Source organism: Anas platyrhynchos, chromosome 4 (genome assembly GCF_047663525.1).
Source record: "Anas platyrhynchos isolate ZD024472 breed Pekin duck chromosome 4, IASCAAS_PekinDuck_T2T, whole genome shotgun sequence".
Lineage (NCBI taxonomy): Eukaryota > Metazoa > Chordata > Aves > Anseriformes > Anatidae > Anas > Anas platyrhynchos.
Genome location: NC_092590.1, coordinates 55,691,720 through 55,712,950, shown reverse-complemented (window position 1 = coordinate 55,712,950; position 21,231 = coordinate 55,691,720). Strand labels below are relative to the sequence as shown.

General features: G+C 41.0%; 1 protein-coding gene across 6 annotated transcripts in view; it reads left to right on the top strand.

Annotated features, from left to right (window-relative positions):
- Window positions 1-19,237, top strand: part of CHRNA9 (cholinergic receptor nicotinic alpha 9 subunit) — a 30,526-nt gene extending 11,289 nt beyond the window's left edge. For 4 of the 6 annotated variants that reach the window (XM_013109625.5, XM_013109630.5, XM_013109627.5 and 1 more), the window contains exons 3-6: window positions 4,826-4,971; window positions 5,768-5,922; window positions 6,492-7,024; window positions 7,310-19,237. In XM_013109625.5, the coding sequence (XP_012965079.1) occupies window positions 4,826-4,971; window positions 5,768-5,922; window positions 6,492-7,024; window positions 7,310-7,866 (1,391 nt within the window). In that variant the 3' untranslated portion in view covers window positions 7,867-19,237. Of the gene's footprint in view, window positions 1-3,486; window positions 3,730-4,825; window positions 4,972-5,767; window positions 5,923-6,491; window positions 7,025-7,309 lie in introns of those variants that run through there. The other 2 variants (XM_072037695.1, XM_005030842.6) reach the window with 2 other exon arrangements.
- The last annotated feature ends 1,994 nt before the right edge of the window (window positions 19,238-21,231 follow it).

Sequence of the window (21,231 nt, the reverse complement as noted above, 5' to 3'; positions counted from 1 at the left end):
CCTGTGATAATACAGTATCTGTAGCTTTTCCAGTTGGAGGCTTAAACTCTTAATGTTTTCCATGCAAAAAAGGATGAAAATACATTTTTAAAAAAAGTCTGAAACTTTTACTGAAACTGTACATGTCAAAACCTCAGCTTCAGGAACAAATAATTATTTAGACAGGAGAGTAAAGGTATCTTTAATTGAAAGAACAAACTTTTAAAATGTTTTTAAACTTCTTTCCTGCTTTGTTTGTGGTTTGTCCAAGATAAATATGTAAAACTGGAAGTTATTAATATGAAAATATCTCCCCCTGACTTTGGTCTGTCCTTAAGGTATATGCAAAGTCAAGCTTACCTTACAAGGCAGTACACTGAATTCATTTTTTTGATGTTTTGATTGCAACCTGTGCTTGTCCATACAACCATCAGAAGTTGCATGGCATGTGAGTGTTATACAGGTTCAGTGTACTGCTGAACGAATGGTACCCTGAATGTAAACATGAAAACAATGTTCTGCTCTGCTTATGGCCCTTACGTGTACCCACAAAGTCAAATGTTTGAATAAAATCATATGCAACTAGGGTTGGATGTTGTGCCTTAACTGATCTCTGCCTCAGCAGAAGCAGCCTCTGCTCTAAATATGGTTTCACATTGTGCAGTTGTTGACAGTGATTTATGTTTGCTCGCACTGAGATCCTCCCGTGACTGGCCTCGGGTGTGTTAGGCAGATCCAAGAGCCAGATTCAGCCATTAAGTAGTTCTGTTCCTTCTGCTTATCTTCTTTAAAAGAACATCTTTTCGTTGTTAATCTTGTATTAAATTTAAGGTAAATAATCAGCGAAATTAATCAAAGTAGATTAAAATGTGATGTGATTTTATGCAATAAACAAAGATAGTTTGGAGTGTCTGGGTAAACCAGTAGGCTGGCTTAACAGGGCCATCTGCTGGTGGACGCACTCTAAGGAGGGAACTTCGGATTTCACTGGAAGCAAGTCTAGTTTGGGGAGAGGTTAATGACTTGCTTCTGACTTGCAAACATCCATGACTCTGAAATTATCATTGTAAGCTGCTTTGTACTTGTGTCAGTTCCCGACTCTGTAGCAGAACTTATTACTGTAAAAACAGAGAACTGCTTGAGTATAAATTTATGCTCCATTCAAATGTTAAATGGGATGTTTCATCTGGGAGTTGTATTACCATAGATTAAGCCACAATTTAAAACTATATTGCAAGGAAGTGTGGGTTTGTAGATGAATCTCTCAGATCATTAAATAACAAATAATGTTATTACTCTTTACACAAAATGTCTACTTAAGGGACATTTGGTTTAAAATTACAGATTAAATTTCTTATAAAAAAGCTGAATGGTCTGGTGTACTGATAATTTTTTTTTAACTCTAATATTGAGAAGGCTTTTGGATATTTTTTTTATAAGCACTGCATTTAATGTAGCATCGTAAGTGTCTTTTGTATGCAGGCTCACTGCCTGCATGCCCTGTATGTGGCAACTCCCGGATATATTTGACTGGAAAGTACTGGTTATGATCTATTCCTTCACAAGCTTATAATGAATAAAATGAAACCCGTGCATAGGAATAAACTGAGTAATCAACACATGCAAGCATGCCTCATTTTCTTATTTTGAAAACCTGCAATTTTATTTGGAAAGGACACCTTAAAACAAAGGTTCAGGGTTCTTTAATATGTGATTTTGTGTGAGTTTCTGTGTATCAGGCTGTGCTACCCAGCACAGCTGTACTGCAGGTGTAACTGCTCACAGGATTGCCCACAGCCTGTGGCAAAGCAAACTTCATATCGGTTCCTGTGTGCTTATAGCAGCACACTTAAAACAGTGCCTTGGTCATTCCCTTGTAATTAGTAAGAAGCAGTAGCTGCTTGCTGACAAAAATGATAAACTATGCTCAAGGTATCACCTGAGAAAGCACTGATGTGACAGTATCGCCCCCAAACTTTGTCCCTAACTTTTGTCACCTGACAGCATACACCTTTTTACCCACAGGAAAAGCCAGTTAACATGCTGCCTAAGGGCTGCTCTGACCTTCTTGACTTCTAAACTATTTTCCATTTTTTCCCCCCTTTTGACAAGCAACTGAAGTGAGGGAGATGGATTTCATTACAGGTGCTTTGACTGAAATTACTTAGTGCTTCCCATTGAACTTGGCCATAAATGTCACTGATTTACAGACCCCACTAAAGCGCAGACGTTATCCAGTGACTGGTACTTGTACTGCATTTATGTTACAAGGCTTTGTAGGAGGGGGGGGGCTGCAGGGGTGGCTTCTGTGAGCAGAGCCCAGCAGCTGCCCCACGTCAGATCAGAGCCAGCTCCAGCTGGCTCCAAAAGGGACCTGCCACTGGCCTGAGCCAAGCCAGAGAGTGACACTGCTTGGGCCTCTGGTGGAGCAGGTTTAAAAAGGTAAAATCTCCACAGTGCTCTTACATAGAAATTGTGCCTGTGAAGGGACACATTATTTTTAGGGACACAGTTCAGATACACACAGTATTTTTTGTGTGTATCTGAACTGTTCTGGAACAATTATTTTTTTACTTACAGTTCATTCTGCCTTTTCATCTGTCCATTTTAATGACTATTTTGGTACCTGTCCTAATAGGATGGCACTGCAGTATATGATGAGGGGCATTGGACTTATCTCTATGGGAAGGAGGAAGTCACCTCCTCTTGTTTGTGATAAACCTGTAAGGAAATGCCTGCGATGCGAGGGAACTAACTCAGCAACATGAGGAATACAGGCAGAGCTAACAACGAGCTGGCTATCGGGGTAAAGGGAGTCCAGCCGTGGTATTGCTTTACAGTCACACTTCTCTCCTGTGAGTCTTTTTGCTAAAAGCAAAAGCTGTTCCAGTAATTCTGTAACCATTTTTAAACCCTGGTTAAGCTCACCTGGGAAATTGTACTACATTGGGAAGTAGCATTTTATCTACAGAATCCAGTCCTGCTCCTGATTCCTGTGCCATGGACTGATCACGGAGTTGTCCCTGCCAGTGGAAGCTGTAGCTTGCACAGCTGTGTTGTGCTTCTGCAAACCTTGCCTGTGCTGTCAGGCCTGGCAGTTGCTGTAGCTGCATATCTTACACGTGGTGTCACTTTGGTAGGTGGAAACACTTCTGTCCGTGTGCGAGCAGGTAGGCTGTGGTTTTTGCTATGTGACACGTTGGATGTGTGGTACTCGACGTAACCACACCAACTGAGGCAAATCTTACTGCCTTTTTTTTTTTTTTTTTTTTTTTTTGTGAGGGTTCATAGGTTCACTGGGCTGGTGTTGAGAAGCTATTGCTGAACATAAAGGCAGTAAAACTTGGCCCAACGAAGAAATGAGAAATGTCCAATCTGTGAAGAAACCAAATCTCACATTTGTAGTGAGAAATGCAATGGAATACAGTTTTCCTGCTGATATCCCATCTGTTTGTTGTCTTGCACAGCGTTAGCTTCAAGGAGGCAGCTCTCAGGTTACGGAGAGAGGGAGGGATCATCAGAGCCCCAGGCAGCTGCAGGAGCTGAGACCATTGCTTCAGGACAGACAGCTGCTGAGGGAGGACTGAGTTGCTCCTAGCTGCTCATCAGTGCCACAGCAACTTTGTGTTGCTGTGCAACTTGTGTTTTGTTACACTTTTGGATGGTGAGAAGGTCTAGAAATGAAGAGAAAAATTCCATCCTCCTCTCATGTCTCTATCAGGTTGCTGTTCACAGCCGTGATGCTTCAAGGTGAGAAACACTTTTTGGTAGCTAAGTGTTGAATTGGCATTTATTTTATTCAGGTAGAAGCTGGTGTCCTGATGCATACTACATGGTTGAGCTCCAGCAATCCCCCTCATCTGCTTTTTTTTTTTTTTTTTTTTTGGTCTTACTGATGCATAGACAAAATGAATGATCGTGTACAACCAGATAGATCCAAATGCTCCTTGTGAAGCTTTGGTTTGTTAGGATTTCTTTTTCATCAGGAAGGTTAACTTTGAATTCTGGTAAGTCCAGGAAGTCACTGTGAGTCACCAAAGAGCAATGTCCTCCATAGCACTTGTTTCCTGTGTTGTGCCAGCTGGCGTTTGCACAAGTCTCGTGAAGGTTACTGTCCTTGTCCTTTGCCTGCAGAAATGTGTGAATTTGTCTAAAGGTAATGCAGACACTGCCTAGAGAAACGGTAATGCAGTGTGGAACAGCAGAAGTGTGGTAAATCTGAAATTTTAGTGGAATACCCATAGGAAGTCTGGATAGTAATGAATACATGATTTGGGAAAGATGTTAGTCCAAGGATGTGTTCATACCTCGTGTAGTTGTCAAATTGTGAAGAAAAGCAGCTTAGACTTCTTCCAAGTGCTGTATTTTTTTTTTATTTTTTTATTTTTTAAGGGCAGAGGGAGGGTAAATTCTGAAAGTAGCATGAAAGTAGCAGTGTTACATTTAAGGAGACATCACAAGCTATTAGCCTGGGAGCAGGTTCGACTTCAGGCTTGGCTTCTAATTTTAGCTTAGCAGATGTGTCACTCTAAGCCAATAATCTCTATGCCTATGAAAGAAATCAGTAAAATAGAGGTAATGACACTCAAAAATGGCAGGAATCTCTGGATAGAGAATTTTTTTTCATCGGGTGTGAAAAGCTAAAGCTAGCTATTCATTTACTACAGGTGAATGCTGTCTTTATTTGAATAACTTCATCGGGTTTACTCTGTTTTTGCACTAAATGATACTCTACAATATGTGAATGATAAATATAGCAAATGCTGTTTGAAGCTATAGAAAAAGGCTATCTTCTGATATTGCTCAGTGCTTAATCTGATGTACTGAACAAAAACGTGTTATCTAGCTGTAGAATCAGCCAAAGGAAAATATGCTCACATGCTGTTCAATGAACTGTTTGAAGACTATTCCAATGCTCTACGACCAGTGGAAGACACAGATAAAGTGCTGAATGTTACCCTTCAGATAACATTGTCCCAAATTAAAGATATGGTGAGTAAAAATGCAGTTCTGTTTTTCTGAATACATGCAGAAGCATGTCAACCGTAAACTTGCTTGGAGTGGGAAAACAACTTAAATTTTGTTGTGGCGACTTCAGTAATGCTTCTTCACAAGGGTCTTGTTCTCTGGTTCTTGATAGAATCTTATCTGATTGCAATGCTAGGACTTCCATTGCATGTCTACAGACATAGCTGCTGAGTTGCGAAGACTTTGTAGTTTTAGTTAGATGTTTGTATTGTAGCATCCAGGCAACTTTTGCTATTAAATAAAAAGAGCAAATGCTTTTTCTAGGAAGCAATTTCTCATAATCTTCCTATTTCAGCCTTTAACTTCTTATACATTTGGTTCAGCCAGATACATTTTTAAGGCAAAATAAATGTGTCTGTAAGGAGAATGGAAAATCACTTCTGATTTGTGAATCAACAAGCTTTCGGAGAGTTTTGGACTGAATTTTGTTTGGTATTCTGAAGCTGGCAAAAGAAAACTCATGAGATATTAAGAGCCTTAGACAGCTGTTATTAAAATTTGGGAGGGTGCAGGGAGAAGAACCATCCTTTGGGGGAGAAAGGCTTGGACAAGAGAACGATTGAATACATAAGGCCCCTCTACACTGTATGGTATACGTACCTGTCTGAAAAGTGCTGCTGTGGCCTGTTAGTATTCTGGCCTGTTCTGAGCATTGCTTTAAAGTTACACAACAAATACTGCCAGAATCTAAGATGTACTTCTATTTATTTATTTATTTATTTTTAACAGTCAGTTAAAAATATTTTTATTTTTTATGCAGGATGAAAGGAACCAAATTTTGACAGCTTACTTATGGATTCGACAAAGCTGGTATGATGCGTACCTCAAATGGGACAAGGATAAATATGATGGGTTGGATTCTATCAGGATTCCAAGCAATTTGGTCTGGAGACCAGATATTGTCCTATATAACAAGTGAGTGAGGCTGGAGAGAATCAGCTTGAATGTGTGTATGAAGGAGGGGGTAGAAGGAAAATGACCCATGGAGCCTGAACTTTCATCAATACACTTTGCCTTAGGAAGGGATATATTTTTTGTCTTAATATTTGTTTCTGAACATCTGAATATTTAGAAAAAATCCATAGGATCGTTTGAATATTGATCCAGCTTCCTTGGTTGCATTGGGAGTTGAACACTTTCCCTCCCCGGTGATCTGAAGTGCTTTCTGTAGAAGCTGCTGGAGAGCTCTACAAGATTGTGTCCACAAGAAGTGGGTATACAAAGGATCTATAACTTGTCTGCTCTCCCAGGCCAGTAATGAACAGCAGATTATCATGATTTTTGAATATCCTACTGTGTCAGTGGATACTGGTACTTATAAATGATATAGTTAATAGTCAGTTCCTAATAAAAATCAGTGTAAATAATATGGTTTCAGAAGCATGCCTTTAATGGTGTGAAGCGAGGGTCTCCTCCTGACTCTCCCCAGCCTACACACTAAGTTGCTGCATGTCAATCCTGACTGTCACTTTTCTGTCTTTTAGGGCAGATGATGACTTTTCAGAACCAGTGAATACTAATGTTGTGTTGAGATATGATGGAAAAATTACTTGGGATGCGCCTGCTATCACAAAGAGCTCATGTGTAGTGGATGTATCTTATTTTCCTTTTGACAGCCAGCAGTGCAACCTTACGTTTGGTTCCTGGACCTATAATGGTAATCAGGTAGACATCATCAATTCTCTTGATAGTGGTGACCTTTCTGACTTCGTAGAAGATGTGGAATGGGAGATTCATGGCATGCCAGCGGTTAAGAATGTAATCACTTACGGCTGCTGCTCTGAGCCTTATCCAGATGTAACATTCACACTGATTTTGAAAAGGAAGTCTTCTTTCTACATATTTAACCTTTTGCTTCCTTGCATTTTGATCTCTTTCCTCGCCCCACTGGGATTCTATCTCCCTGCAGACTCTGGAGAAAAAGTGTCTCTAGGTGTTACGGTTCTTCTTGCCCTGACCGTGTTCCAGCTTATGGTTGCAGAGATCATGCCTCCCTCTGAAAACGTACCTTTAATAGGTGAGCTTTACGTGCTTTAAATGTAGCTTTATATGCTTGAAACATTTTTTACAATGCTTATTCAATAGTCATTCATCTGATAAAGGCATACCAGTAATGAGTGTGAGGTTTTACTTTAATGCTTTAATCAATATTCTTATATGGTAATTGTTATCTAAATACAGAGTATCAGGGTGATTAAAATTTGGTTTCACTTGCACTTATGCTTAGCATTATGTTGTCACATTATTTCTGCACTGATTTTTTAGGGTAGCATCTTTAATATCATTTTATTTTGTGTTCCAGGCAAGTATTACATAGCAACTATGACCATGATCACAGCTTCCACTGCGCTGACGATCATTATCATGAACGTCCATCACTGTGGCTCAGAAGCGAAGCCTGTTCCACAATGGGCCAGGGTGGTTATCTTGGACTACATGTCAAAAATCTTTTTTGTGTATGATGTGGGTGAAAACTGTACAAGTCCGCAAAGAGAGAAGGAGCAAGAACATAAGTTAGAGGGGGATGATGTGTGTCCGGGGGGAGACAAAGAGGTAAGGAGTCAACTTTCCAATAGAAATGATGACAGTGATCTCAAGGAGAAGCTGAATGGAAATTTGAATAAAAGCTGTGGAGTTCATGGTGAAGACGGTAGGGAGAATGTTAACTGCTGTTCCTGTTACAAAATGCTGATAAAGAATATCGAGTACATTGCTAACTGTGTTCGAGACCATAAAGCAAACCGGGCCAAAGGGATTGAGTGGAAAAAAGTAGCAAAAGTGATGGACAGGTTTTTCATGTGGATTTTTTTTATCATGGTGTTTTTCATGAGTGTGCTGATCATTGGGAAAGCAGCTTAACTGCAGATGAACACATTCATTTTGTAGGTATGAATGTACTGGGTTAGCTCATTTCAGTGGAGCTGTGGGGTAGGTGTGCTTCTGAGATCTTTGTGTCTTCTGTTCTGTAACAATAAACCAGCTCAGTAGGCTGCAACGGCATGTTGAGACATTGCTCAGCGGATGGCTTTATTAGTGGCTTTCATTGCATTTTAATATGGGAGTGCAGCCCCGATGAGGCTGCTGGATGAGCAGTCTGTGCTCCGTCTTAATGAACGGTGGCCACGACTGCAGGCTGATCGGGGGAGCAATGCAGTGATGGAGCCGACAGCCTAGCAGGGAGCACTCTATTCAGAGGGCTGCACCTTGTAACTTGGCTGGCCTTTTCTCTCTGCCAGAACAAAAGTGGGGTATTTGTGAGATTGTGACAGTTCCTGGAATTTACTGCTTCATGGCACTGCCCTTTTTTCCTTTTTTAGCTTGCCTAAGTTAGCTTATTTTGTTAAGGGCTTTTTCTGGTTACTGTTCATGTCTGCTCATAGGCTCCACCTGCCTCTATCTTGCTCTCTGGTGTGCCTTTCACTTCTGCTACCACTGAGTATACCACTAAATATGACTGTACCTTGATTTTCCTTTTAATCATTTCCTGCTGCTAAATATTGCTCCATTGTTACTACAGGCACAGTAAGCCAGAATGACAGGACTTTTTCCTCACCAAGTCACAGGGCCTCTCCTCCTTTCTCTTCCTTCTGATTCTAACAGTAGGAAGGGCTTCTCATCCTCCCTAGATATTTCATTGCTCTGGACATTTGTTCAAAATGGGCCTTTAAATGTCACTTGTGAGGCTGTTAAAATAGGCTGTGAGTGTCTAGTCTCTGCTCATTGTATTGATCTTGACTAATGCTCACCCCATGTGTCTGTTATCTGGTTTTGAATCACTAAGGTCAGAAGGGACCTCTGGAGACCATCTAGTCCACCCCCCGTGCTCAAGCAGGGTCACCTAGAGCATGTTGCACAGGATCACGTCCAGGTGGGTTTTTTAATATCTCCAGGGGAGCAGACTCCACAATCTCTCTGAGCAACCCCTTCCAGTGTTCTGTCACTCTCACAGTAGAGAAGTGTTTCCCCATATTCAGGTGGACCTTCCTGTGTTTCAGTTTGTGCCTGTTGCTTACCTCTGGGCACCACCAAAGAGCCTGGCCCCATCATCTTGACACCCTTCCCTAAGAAATTTATATGCATTGATGAGATCCCCTCTCAGTCTTCTCTTCTCCAGGCTAATGAGGCCCAGTTTTCTCAGCCTTTCCTCATATGAGAGATGCTTCAGTCCCCTAATCATCTTCACAGCCCTCTGCTGGACTGTCTCCAGAAGCTCCATGTCCCTCTTGTACTGGGGAACCCAGAACTGGACACAATACTCCAGGTGTGGCCTCCCCAGGCCTGTGCAGAGTGGGAGGATCACCTCTCAACCTGCTGGCAACACTTTTCCTAATGTACCCCAGGATACCATTGGCCTTCTTGGCCACAAGGGGACATTGCTGTCTCATGGTTTACCCGCTGTCCACCAGGACTCCCAGTTTTTTTCCTGCAGAGCTGCTTTCCAGCAGGTCATCCCCCAACCTGTACTAGTGCGTGGGGTTATTCCTCTCAGGTGCAGGACCCTGCACTAGCTTTTGTTGAACCTCAGGAGGATCCTCTCTGCCAAACTCTCCAGCCTGGCCAGGTCCCTCTGAATAGCAATGCAGCATTGTGGTGAATCAGCCACTCTTCCTGCTTTTGTATCAGCAGCAAACATGCTGAGAGTGCATCCTTGTCCGTTCATCTGGTTCACTGGTGGGTAAGTTGGATAGGACCGGACCCAGCACAGACCCCTGGGGGACACAGCTACAGGCCTCCAGCTAGACTGTGGACACTCTCACACAACCCTCTGAGCTCTGCCATCCAGCCAGTTCTCAGTCCACCTCACTGTCTGCTCATCTAAATGTACTTAAATTATCAGCTGTCTAAAGGAATGCCAAGGTTGCTTTGCGCATTACTTAGCACAAAAGCATGATCTTACAGCACTATCATTAAAGTAGTGCCATAATCAACACGTTCCCTGTTCAACACCTTGCTGCTTAAGTGTACATGAATGTGTTTGCTGACAACACTAAAAAGCCCTCTCCTCTGTGTTAATTTCTTTTAACTCCTCAGACAAAAGTTCCAGAAGATGTCTCATGGTAAAGTGAGAAGCTTAAAAGCCCAGGCATGCCCTTGGCAGATAAATTGCTTTTACAAAGCATCCTGAATTTTGAAACCATGATATTCTAGATGCAGTGGGAGAGGCAGAAGGACACTGTAATGGATCCCAGTCAAAAGTTCATGTGATAAAATGAGTTTTCGTAACTGTTGCAGTTAATAGGAGCACACCTGTGAAGCTGTAACTTAAGAGTGAGGAGTCAAAATGGCAAACCGATGCAGTCGTCATGCCCAAATTTATTGAAAGAGAGGGATTTGTAGTTATTATTATTATGTAAATGATGCGTTGAATTCTAAATGCCAGGTTTTCTTTTGTGTGGAATAATTAATGCTGTAAGCTTATCTGGATTCTCATACATAATGCAAGCTTTAAAGTCCAGGTTCTAATGTAAAGATAAACTGGGTAGCTAGCCAAGAATAAACTCAGTATGTGGAAAAAGTCTCAAGTGTATTCCCTATATATTATCAGCTTCCAGTCAACTGGGGTAACTTTGAATATCTGCTTTAGAAACCAAGCTGTTCATTCTCCCTGTGCAGAAGAATGGTTGCAGACATTTGCCATGGAGCTCAGGGTTTGACATTTATACTGCCTCGTTTAGGAAACTGATTTGGTCTTTGTTGTGGAAAAAAGATACTGTCCCCAAAGCCTGGGAAGTAAAGTATTTAAAGATAAAGGTAAGGTATTCAGAAGAAATGGCTAAGGGAGTGTTTGTCCAAGGCTTATGGGTGGTATAAAGAAAATAGAGTTATTGTTTGCTCTCTCTTCTACTTTAGGAACCAGGTGCATCAAATATACTGCGAGGTAGTGGATGGGACTGACTATATACTGTGTGAGAAGGCTGAGGAACTCCTTGCAACAGAATCTGTGAATGCTAAAAGATTGTGTGGATTTAAAGAGCTGGGGGAAAACGGAAGAAAAATCTGTCAGGGTACAACTAAATACAGTCACGAAGAGTTGAAAGCTAGAGCAGTGTTTTTAGGGATTCAATACTGCCTATTCTTCTGTGCTCTTTATCCCATGTTTCAGGAATTCAGGTGTTACGTTATAAGCATGTTTCATCCCATGGTTAACAAAGCTTTGCTCTGATCCTGCCAGAAGTATGGGAAATATCTCAGAGCTGTTTCTCAAGAAATGCAGGAGTTTGGCAAGAACTCCTGATTGTGCAGGTCTGTCCTCATTTGAGAAACAGAAGACCTGTAATTTGATTGTGTAGGAGATGGGAAGGGGAGAGCATGGGGTGAGCAAATTCCTTCATTTCCATTTAAAGCCAGGAAGAATCCATCTATTCTCTCACTTTAAAAATTTCTGTTACCTGTTGAAAATAATGTGGTGACTCTTGTTTTTGTTCTTAAAATCTTCTCATCAACAACAGGATATAAGACTGAAGGTGGCCTCTGTACTTTGTGTGCAACCACCTCTTTTGTACTTGCAGGCAGAGTGAATAACTTAGAGACAGTTTAAAGGAGCAGAGCAAACTGAATATCTCTTTTCTCACCGACTGTGAAGTCCACTAAGAAGTAGTCATTATTTTTTGTAGAGATAAATCCAGTTCAATTGAAGGAATGAGAGAGAGGGAGAGTTTCTCCTTTGTGTTTTACAAATTAAAAGTTCATTGTGTCCAGATCCCATGCCTGTCAGTGTTCAACAGGCATTTGGACAACGCCCTCATGAATCTGCTTTAGCTTTTGGTTAGCCCTGTGGTGGTTGGACTACATGATCTTTGAAGGTCCCTTCCAACTGTGCTATATTCTCTTTTAAGATCTCCTTTCTGCGGAGTAGCAGTGAACAATTCTGTTTATACGTTGCTTGCAGTAAGGAATAACTGAGATATCGACTGCCCCAGCTCAGGCTCTTTCTTGTCTGTTTCTTTCCAAATACTTTACAGCATTTAATTCCTAGTCTCTTGTCCTTGGGCCACTGATGATCTGCAAGGCCAACAATGATACGCTGCAATTGTTCCATTAGCTTAATGGAACTGTTTTAACCCATCCTCCCATTTGGCTACACTCAAGGATTTGTGAGACTGAGCTCTAAAAGCTGTCCAGTTCAGTCAGTTGGGAACCATTTGATGGCAGTGGGCAGTGAACACTAAATAATAAAATATACCAATACATTTAAAAAAAGATGAAGGCATATTAACTTACGTATTACCTTCTGGGAGCTGTCAGGAGTACAGTGTGTTAAGTTCAGCTACCACAAAGGTGAGTGTCAAGCAGTGCAGCCTGCCTTCTGCTTACCTGGGCTGCAGGGACTGACCTCGCAGCAGGCTAGCGGTGTACTCAATCATATATTTTCTTGGTCATGTGGGGTCTTGTGTTCATTTGTCTGCCCACGACAGTGCTGCATCTCCAGCTGAAGTTCCAGCTATTGTGATTGAGAAGACAACCCAGGGATACCTTTGCAACAGGACAATTATATAAATATCCAAATACAGCTGTTGAGGGAGATAACAGTTGATGGGGAGCACAGCAGGGTGGAAAACATCGTGGTTTAATTCCAGATGTACAGAACTGTTATGCTGATTCAAAGATCGAAGCCGAAATTCCTTTAAGTGGTATATTCTTTATTGCAGCGCTGGATGCACGGGGGATCTCTCCACCTATCGTGCATACCCAAGCGGAAAGCAGTCTTGAATTTATACAATCAATCTATCAATATTCTACAAGCGCCTATACATATGTATTACCTATCCCCGCCTTCCCTCGCTTCTCATGCTAATTAGCCTTTTGGCACCTTGCGCCTGCGTAGAGCCTCCCAAGAATTGTGGGCAGGGGTCTTTGGGACGTGGGCAGGGGTCTTTGGGAGGAAGACCCCAAGTCTTCCTCACAGTGTACTTTTCACCTTTGGTCAGGAATCTGCTGAATTTGGCACGTTTCTTAATTGCGAGAGCTGGTTGTTGCCAATTCTTCCGTTTGTTGTATCTTTATAATGAATTCCAATGTCCAATTTTGAGATTTATAGTCCTTCCATTTGTTTCTCTGTCCGTCTGCCGCTTCCTTATCATGAGTTCCAGTGTCTTGTTTCGAGATATACAGTCCATGTCTGGGGATTGTCCTTGCCTCCCCAATACCTCCCCAATACCTCCTTAATCAATCCCCCCTTTTCTTTTCCCATGCAAATTCTTTTGCATCAGATACTTTCATTATTTACAGTAACACAACAAAGCAGGCATCTAAACAACATGCACACAAATATTCCTAACACTACTAATGTTATAGAGCAATGAACACTTGTTTCAAACATTGGAAATTGGGCAACCAGGAGGTTAACTTATTCCATATTTCACTAAAACTCCATGAAAGATCATCTTTACTGATCTCATGTAGGACCCTTGTCTGCTTCCATATTTCTTCCAGGTCGGTAGAGATCCTTCCACTCTGATCTACATACATACAACAACTTGTATTTATTACTGTACAGACTCCCCCTTGAGCGGCCAGTAACAAGTCTAGGGCCATCCGATTTTGTAATACTACCTGTGATAAACTAGATATCTCTTCTTGTTGAGCCTTTATAGCATCCAGAGTTTTGTTTTCTAACTTCTCTATAATTGCAGAAATATTAACTATCGCCTTTTCCAATTCACTCACTCCTAACCATGGGATAAACCATCGAACAAAACTATGAAAAGCGGTGTGTCTCTCTATCAATGGATTGTTAATTTTTCGTCTAATTCTCCGGATATGATTTCTCAAATAACCTCGAGGCGCTACATCATGTATGGTCAAATTGGGGACTACTGCTCCAAGAGTGCAAGTTCCCTTCCAGTTCTCGGGCAAGACCTTACGGGCTGTATCATTGCATAGCCAATACCACCCTTTTCCTTCTGGAACTGGCCAGCTGGTTGAATTTGCCCAACTGCTAGTTGTACTAATATCAATTGTTTGATTACAAGATGTCTGATTTCCCACATAAGTAGTACCCGTATTTATACAATCCTGTTTTCCCATACCCTTAGGCGGGTTACACCTTTGTACACATACATAGTAAGATTCCAATGGCACGAAGCTACTAACTTCTAGTTCCAAAACTTCTTCATATTTTTGACCCCAAGATGTGTTTTCCCACAAATTAGTCCAAGGTAAGTTTGCAGGCAAGGGAATCCTGATTAACGATACACCCTTATTCCCATGCTGTGGCAGATGGGTGCATACCCAACAGTTTGTCTTATTAATTACTTGAGAAATTGTTTGTATCAGGGACAGGTGTAAGTTCTCATCCCAAACTGCCCACCCCGAATCTGAGAACCACACCCCTGCAATCATTAGGATCTGGAAAACCATAATTTTGTTGGTCCAATTGGAGTGGTGGTCCATATCCTCGCCAGGGCCTTCTTCACCCTCGAATCGTGGATCCAAGCTGCTTGCTCCTTAATCTTAATGGCGGTGTGTGTTGTCAGTAATACCTGGTATGGTCCCGTCCACTTTCCTTCCGTTTTTCCTCTAGGGGTTGTCCTGAAAAAGTCTTTATATATATAATCCCTGAGCTTAAAAGGGTGGATTGGTTGATCCAACCGTCTAGCCCAGGTCCTGAGAACAAATTTATGTACTTTATTTAATTATTTCTGAAGTTCAGTTATATATGCATATAAATATTCTAATCCTAACTGCGTTCGATCCTCTCCACTAAATAGAAATGGATACGGCCTTCCATATAAGATTTCAAAGGGACTCAAATTCCCTTTTATTCTAGGTTTAACTCAAATTCTAAGTAATGCTAAAGGGAGGGATTGAGGTCATGACACTTGTCCGATTTTAGCTACTTGTTGTTTAATTAAATGTTTCATTTTTTCTACCTGTCCACTTGCCTGCGGTCTATAAAGAGTATGCAGTTGTCTTTAGAATATCTTTAGAATCTTACTTATCTGTTGTACCACTTGCACACAAAAATGTGAAACTCTATCACAAGACATTGCTACTAGAATCCCAAAGCATGGTATTATTTCATTTAACAAGACTTTAACCACTTCTTCTTGCTTTGTTTGTTCGACAGGGAAAGGCTTCAGGCCTTCCTGAAATCATGTCAGTCAGAACCAGTAAATAACAGTACCCCCCTTTTCTAGGGAGTTCTGAAAAATCAATTTGCCACAGTTGCCCCGAATAATTTCCTTTACTGATTATTCCAAATTTTATTCTATTCTTGGTATTGGGGTTATTGTGTAAGCAAATGCTACATTGTTGAGTTACTTGTTTTATTGTTGTATATAAATTTTGTTCCACTAATGTCTGACTCAGGCTCTTATGCAATGTGTCAGCTCCCCGATGTGTTTTATTGTGTTCTGTAAGAACTATGGGCCATATCAAATTAGAGGGTATTATTACACAGTTATCTTTTAAATATACTCATCTATCTGGTTTCATTTTACCTTTCAAATCTTCAATTAATTTTAAGTCTTCTTTTGTATAATTTGGCTTTTTGGTTCATATATATAGTTTGGATTTTACCGTCTGGTATTGAAGACAATGCCTTCACCTCAGTTATTTCAGCTGCCTGTTTAGCCTCCTGATCTGCCAATCGATTTCCAATTTCAAAATCAGAGTTTCCCTTTTGGTGTCCTTGGCAATGCATCATAGCTACCTTTTCTGATTGTTTTACAGCCTGTAACAATTTTAAAATTTCTTCAGCATGTTTTCTTTTTGTTTTCCCTGAGCAGTCAGCAATCCACGTTCTTTCCATATCGCTCCATGAGCATGTACCACGCCGAATGCATATTTAGAGTCTGTCCAAATACTTATTTTCCTTCCTGCTGCTAGTTCCAGTGCTCGTGTAAGAGCAATTATCTCTGCTTTCTGGGCGGATGTCCCAGGGGGTAATGGTTTAGACTCGATTACCTGTTGAGCAGTTGTAACAGCATATCCTGCCTTACGTTGTCCTTGTTTTACAAAGCTGCTTCCATCAGTATACCAAGATTCGTCAGCATCTTCTAAAAGTTATTCCTTAAGATCGGGTCGATTAGAATATACAGTCTCCATTGTTTCTATACAATCATGGGTTATGGGTTGATCCAGAGTTCCACTAAGGAAAGAAGCTGGATTTACGATGTTAATGACCACAATTCCCACATCATCTTGTTCTACTAATATTGCTTGATATTTTAAAATCATCAATTCTTGTTTAAGTTGTTTAAAGACTTTTTGTGCTTCTCCAGTTAATCTTTATCAATTCACATAGAGGCTTTACCAATCGTCCATAATTATAAATCCAAAGGCGACACCAACCTGTCATTCCTAAAAAGGTTTGTAGCTCCTTTACCGTTTGAGGTTCTGGAGTCCGGCAAATGACTTCCTTATGTTCAGTTCCTAGTTCTCGTTGTCCTCCCGAAATTTCAAATCCCAGATAGGTCACACTTTGTTGAGCAAGCTGGACTTTCTGTCAAGAGACTTGATATCCATTTTAAACCCAGAAAATTAAGAAAACTTATAGTCCATTGAATACAGCTCCCTTTAGTCTCGGTAGCTATTAAGAGATCATCTACATATTGTAACAAAGCACCTTCAGTGTCCGGAGGCATCCATGTTTCGAGTTCCCTTGCTAATTGGTTTCCAAAAATAGTGGGGCTATTCTTGAATCCTTGAGGTAGTAATGTCCACGTAAGCTGCGTCTTTTCTGCCTGAATCGGGATTTTCCCATTCAAAGGCAAATAGGTTTTGGCTTTCTGTGGCTAAGCCTAGGCAGAAGAAGGCGTCTTTTAAATCCAGTACGGTAAACCAGACTTGACTATTCTTTAATTTAGTCGGCAAAGTATAAGGGTTTGCCACTACTGGATGTATATCCTCAGTGATCTTATTTATGGCCCTCAGATCCTGAACTAGCCTATATCTTTTCCCATCTGCCTTTTTAATTGGCAATATGGGTGTATTGTATTCTGATTCGCATTCAATCAATAATCCATACTGTATAAATCTATCAATTATCTCTTTAATTCCTTTCCTATCTTCTATCCTCAAAGGATATTACTTAACCTTAACGGGTTTCTCTCCTGGCTTTAATTTAATAATTATTAAGGTCACATTTTTGCTCTTCCAGGGACTTCGGTAGCCCAAACTCCTGGACATATTGATCTGTGATCTCTAAAGGTATTTCACTTTTAGGGTCAGTTTGTATTAGTGCCAAGCTTAACACATTTATTAGTTGTTCTCCTCCTATTCTTAATTTCATTTTCCCTTTTTCAACGACAATTTCTGCTCCTAATTGCTCTAATAAATCTCTACCTAAGAGTGCCCATGAGGAGTTAGGCGTATATAAAAGTCTGTGTATGCCCCATTGTTTCCCTAACTTGTACTTCAAAGGTTCACAAAAATAAGCCTTTTCGGTTACACCTTGTCCTGGTTTCAGTTAGAATAGAGTTAATTTTCTTCCTAGTAGCTGGTATTATTATTATGTCTTATTAAACTGTCTTTATCTCAACTCACGGGCTTCACTTTCCATTTCTCTCCCCCGTCTCAGAGAGGGAGGGGGAGGGGGAGCGAACGGCTGCGTGGTGTTTAGCTGCCAGCCGGGTTAAACCACAACACACCTTTTACCCTAACATAATAATTCTGTGAAGGCATTAATGCTTGATTTAGAACTGAATACGTTGCCCCATATCAATAAGAAATTTCACTTCCATTCCTCCCCTAGCTTCATTATAATCAGTGGAGGATCCACTAGGGTAGATTCCCCAGGTCCCCGTTATTCCTGTTGAAATCAGGGACCAATGATTACCCTAGAAAAAGGCTAGTCAATTTGTCCTCCGAAGCCAGGTCCAAACCGTTTTGTTTTATTTATTTATTTATTTTCATTACATTTCAGAGTTGGTCCAAAAATTCCATAGGGGTTTCTTTTAGACCTTGTTGGAAGCATATTCTCAATTCCCAATTCATCCAGATTTTAGTATTTACTTAGCCGTTCATAATTTTAGGGATGATTAGGGTCTCAGTGGGGTCGGTCAGGGGAATGCAGTTGTCCACAGTTCCCTGAGCGGTCCCATCGGTAATCTGAGCTCGCACATGAACTCAGGTTGTTTTAAGAGTTAACTGTTTTTCTGTTTCCATAACAACTCTCTCTCGGACCCATCATGATCCATTTGCCCCAAAGGGCTAACACCCATGATTTTAAGATCTCTGCCTAGAGCAGAGGCAGAACTATTAACATTCCTACATCCTCTTTCCCTGCTCATTCAACTTCAAACACCTTTAACACTTTCAACAACCCTTTTAACACTTCCTTTATCTTTCTCCAGCCTGTACTTCTCTAATGCCAACATCAAAGGTTCAGTCAGGGGCCAACTTAATTCCGTACCTTTTCCCACCAAGATGCTGAAACAACATCAGTATACAACATTTCATCCTATTCTCCTTCTCAAAACCAACATTAACTGTAGCAAAACATTAGAGTTTAAAGTTCCATTTAGGGGCCACTTTTCTTCACATTCCAGCTTATAAAGCGGCCACCATTGTTTACAATATTTTATCAATGTTTTCCTGTTCACACTTCCACCGGCAGATCCTCCAATATCCTTCCAGTGACTCAAAACACATCCTAACGCACTTTTCTTAGGAATTTCACTGCTTACTCGCCCCCCCATTTTCCAGTTTACACTTTCAGAATACACGTGTTACTTACAAAAGTGTATCACAAAAACGTATCACTCACAAAATTACAGGCACGCAGTATCTTTCAGTAGCGATGTCACAAAGCTACTATTACCAGCAATATTGCTAAAATCACAATAACAATAGTCAGAGTCAAATTCCACATGCGATAAGTCAGAAAACCGAACTGTGTAACACCATAACGATATCTTTCTTATAACAATGCCACGAACCTACTATTACCACCAGAAAAATAGCCAAAATCACAGTAACAATAACCATAGTTAAATACCATACTCCATGAGTCAGAAAACCGAAATAAACAACACAATTCCAGATGGACCTTAAAGCGAGCTCTTTCCTTAAGGTCCCCAAATATACTTATGGTGCTTACCACAAAGTATATACCAAATATTGCCTCGCAGAAGATCACCTTCTGACTTACAGACAGTTCCAGATACAGATGGACCCCAAGGTCCCCAAATATACTTGTGGTACTAACCACAAAGTATATACCAAACACTGTCCTGCAGAAGTCACCTTCCGACTTACTGGACAGTCCCAGATGACCGGTCTACCAGAAAACCAAACCAGAATAAAGAATATACTCACTTACAATGATGGGGTCCTTGTCTGCCTCCGCAGTGATCCGGTGAGTCGAGGAGTCCCTCCGGGAAATCCCGGGGGTACCCTAGGGAGTCCTGTCCCCAGCGGGTCCTGCGGACCGGCAGAGAGGTCGTCCCATCTGGGGTGCCAGATTGATTCAAAGATCGAAGCCGAAATTCCTTTAAGTGGTATATTCTTTATTGCAGCGCTGGATGCACGGGGGATCTCTCCACCTATCGTGCATACCCAAGCGGAAAGCAGTCTTGAATTTATACAATCAATCTATCAATATTCTACAAGCGCCTATACATATGTATTACCTATCCCCGCCTTCCCTCGCTTCTCATGCTAATTAGCCTTTTGGCACCTTGCGCCTGCGTAGAGCCTCCCAAGAATTGTGGGCAGGGGTCTTTGGGACGTGGGCAGGGGTCTTTGGGAGGAAGACCCCAAGTCTTCCTCACAGTGTACTTTTCACCTTTGGTCAGGAATCTGCTGAATTTGGCACGTTTCTTAATTGCGAGAGCTGGTTGTTGCCAATTCTTCCGTTTGTTGTATCTTTATAATGAATTCCAATGTCCAATTTTGAGATTTATAGTCCTTCCATTTGTTTCTCTGTCCGTCTGCCGCTTCCTTATCATGAGTTCCAGTGTCTTGTTTCGAGATATACAGTCCATGTCTGGGGATTGTCCTTGCCTCCCCAATACCTCCCCAATACCTCCTTAATCAATGCCTCTGTCTGTTCTTGGGCACTTCTTCAGAGTAGAAAGCAAATCTAGTGAACATCTGGAAAGAACAAATCAAGATAAATGGCAGCTGCAGTTTTAAAGAGAAGAGTTTTTCATTCTACTTCCTGAAAATGTTTGTTTTAAATGTGATTCGGTTTAAATGTGATTCAGTACTTCTACCTTCTAAATAACCTACCTAGAACTGTGTTGAGCTTTTTTTTTTTTTTTTTTTTTTTTTTTTTTTCTGAGTAATGCGTATTGTCTGCTTTCTCTGCCATTCTGAATGTTTATTCTTTGCCAGGATATGTACCTTACAATGTTAGCATATCTACTCACATTTTTTTTTCTGTTACAAAAGAACTTGAAACAATTTTTTCAATGCTATTATTTTTATTAATCTTCACTGCAAATTATTTTATCTATGGTGTTGGGAGTTGCATGGGGACTCTATGCCAAAGACTGGCTTGTGTTCCCTTTGGTCTGTCACTACATTGGTTTGTGTTATTCTAAACGTAGTGACAGAGCTGGCAAAGGAAGAAGAGCATTGGAGCAAAAAATACATATATATTTTTATTGCTTAAATGTAACCCATATGATTGTAGGCAGAGCTTCAGTGAATAAAATGAGTAAATTAGGATTCACTGTATTTGCTTTCTATGTTTTACCACTAATAAAATTTGATTGATAGTGGTCTTAAATACTATGTAATAATAACGTATTCTGTTTCTGTTTGCTCATGCATTCTCCATTAACATGTTTAAGTGCATGTTAGCAGGAAATGACTGAGCCAGTATAATGTGAACAAATAAAGAAAGGCACTGTGATTAATGCATGCATGTATGGTTGTATCGTTAGTGTACCATAGGCAAGTTGTAGGTCTGGCTTCTTCATTCATTCTGTGTTTTTGGTTCTAGCTGAATGTTACCAAGCTGCTCGCTGCATTTAAGTGACAGAGGAGTGGCTGTTAATGTTTTGTTAGTGTTATGCTTGTATGTCCAAGCTTGCAGCAGCTTGTGATGGAAAGGTGGGACCCCCTGAGGAGACACTGTCACCTCACACCATCCCACCCTGCCCCTCTGCATTGTTCCAGCAGGTAAGTGTGTCTAGGGGCCCTCAACTGCATGAAGATTTCTACTCACACCATCTGGAAGGTTGACTTCTCTGGGGATACCTTGCTGCCCTAAGTTCCCTCTAGCACCCATGTTTATTCAGACCCATTTTCTGTCCAGCTCACGGGCCTTTT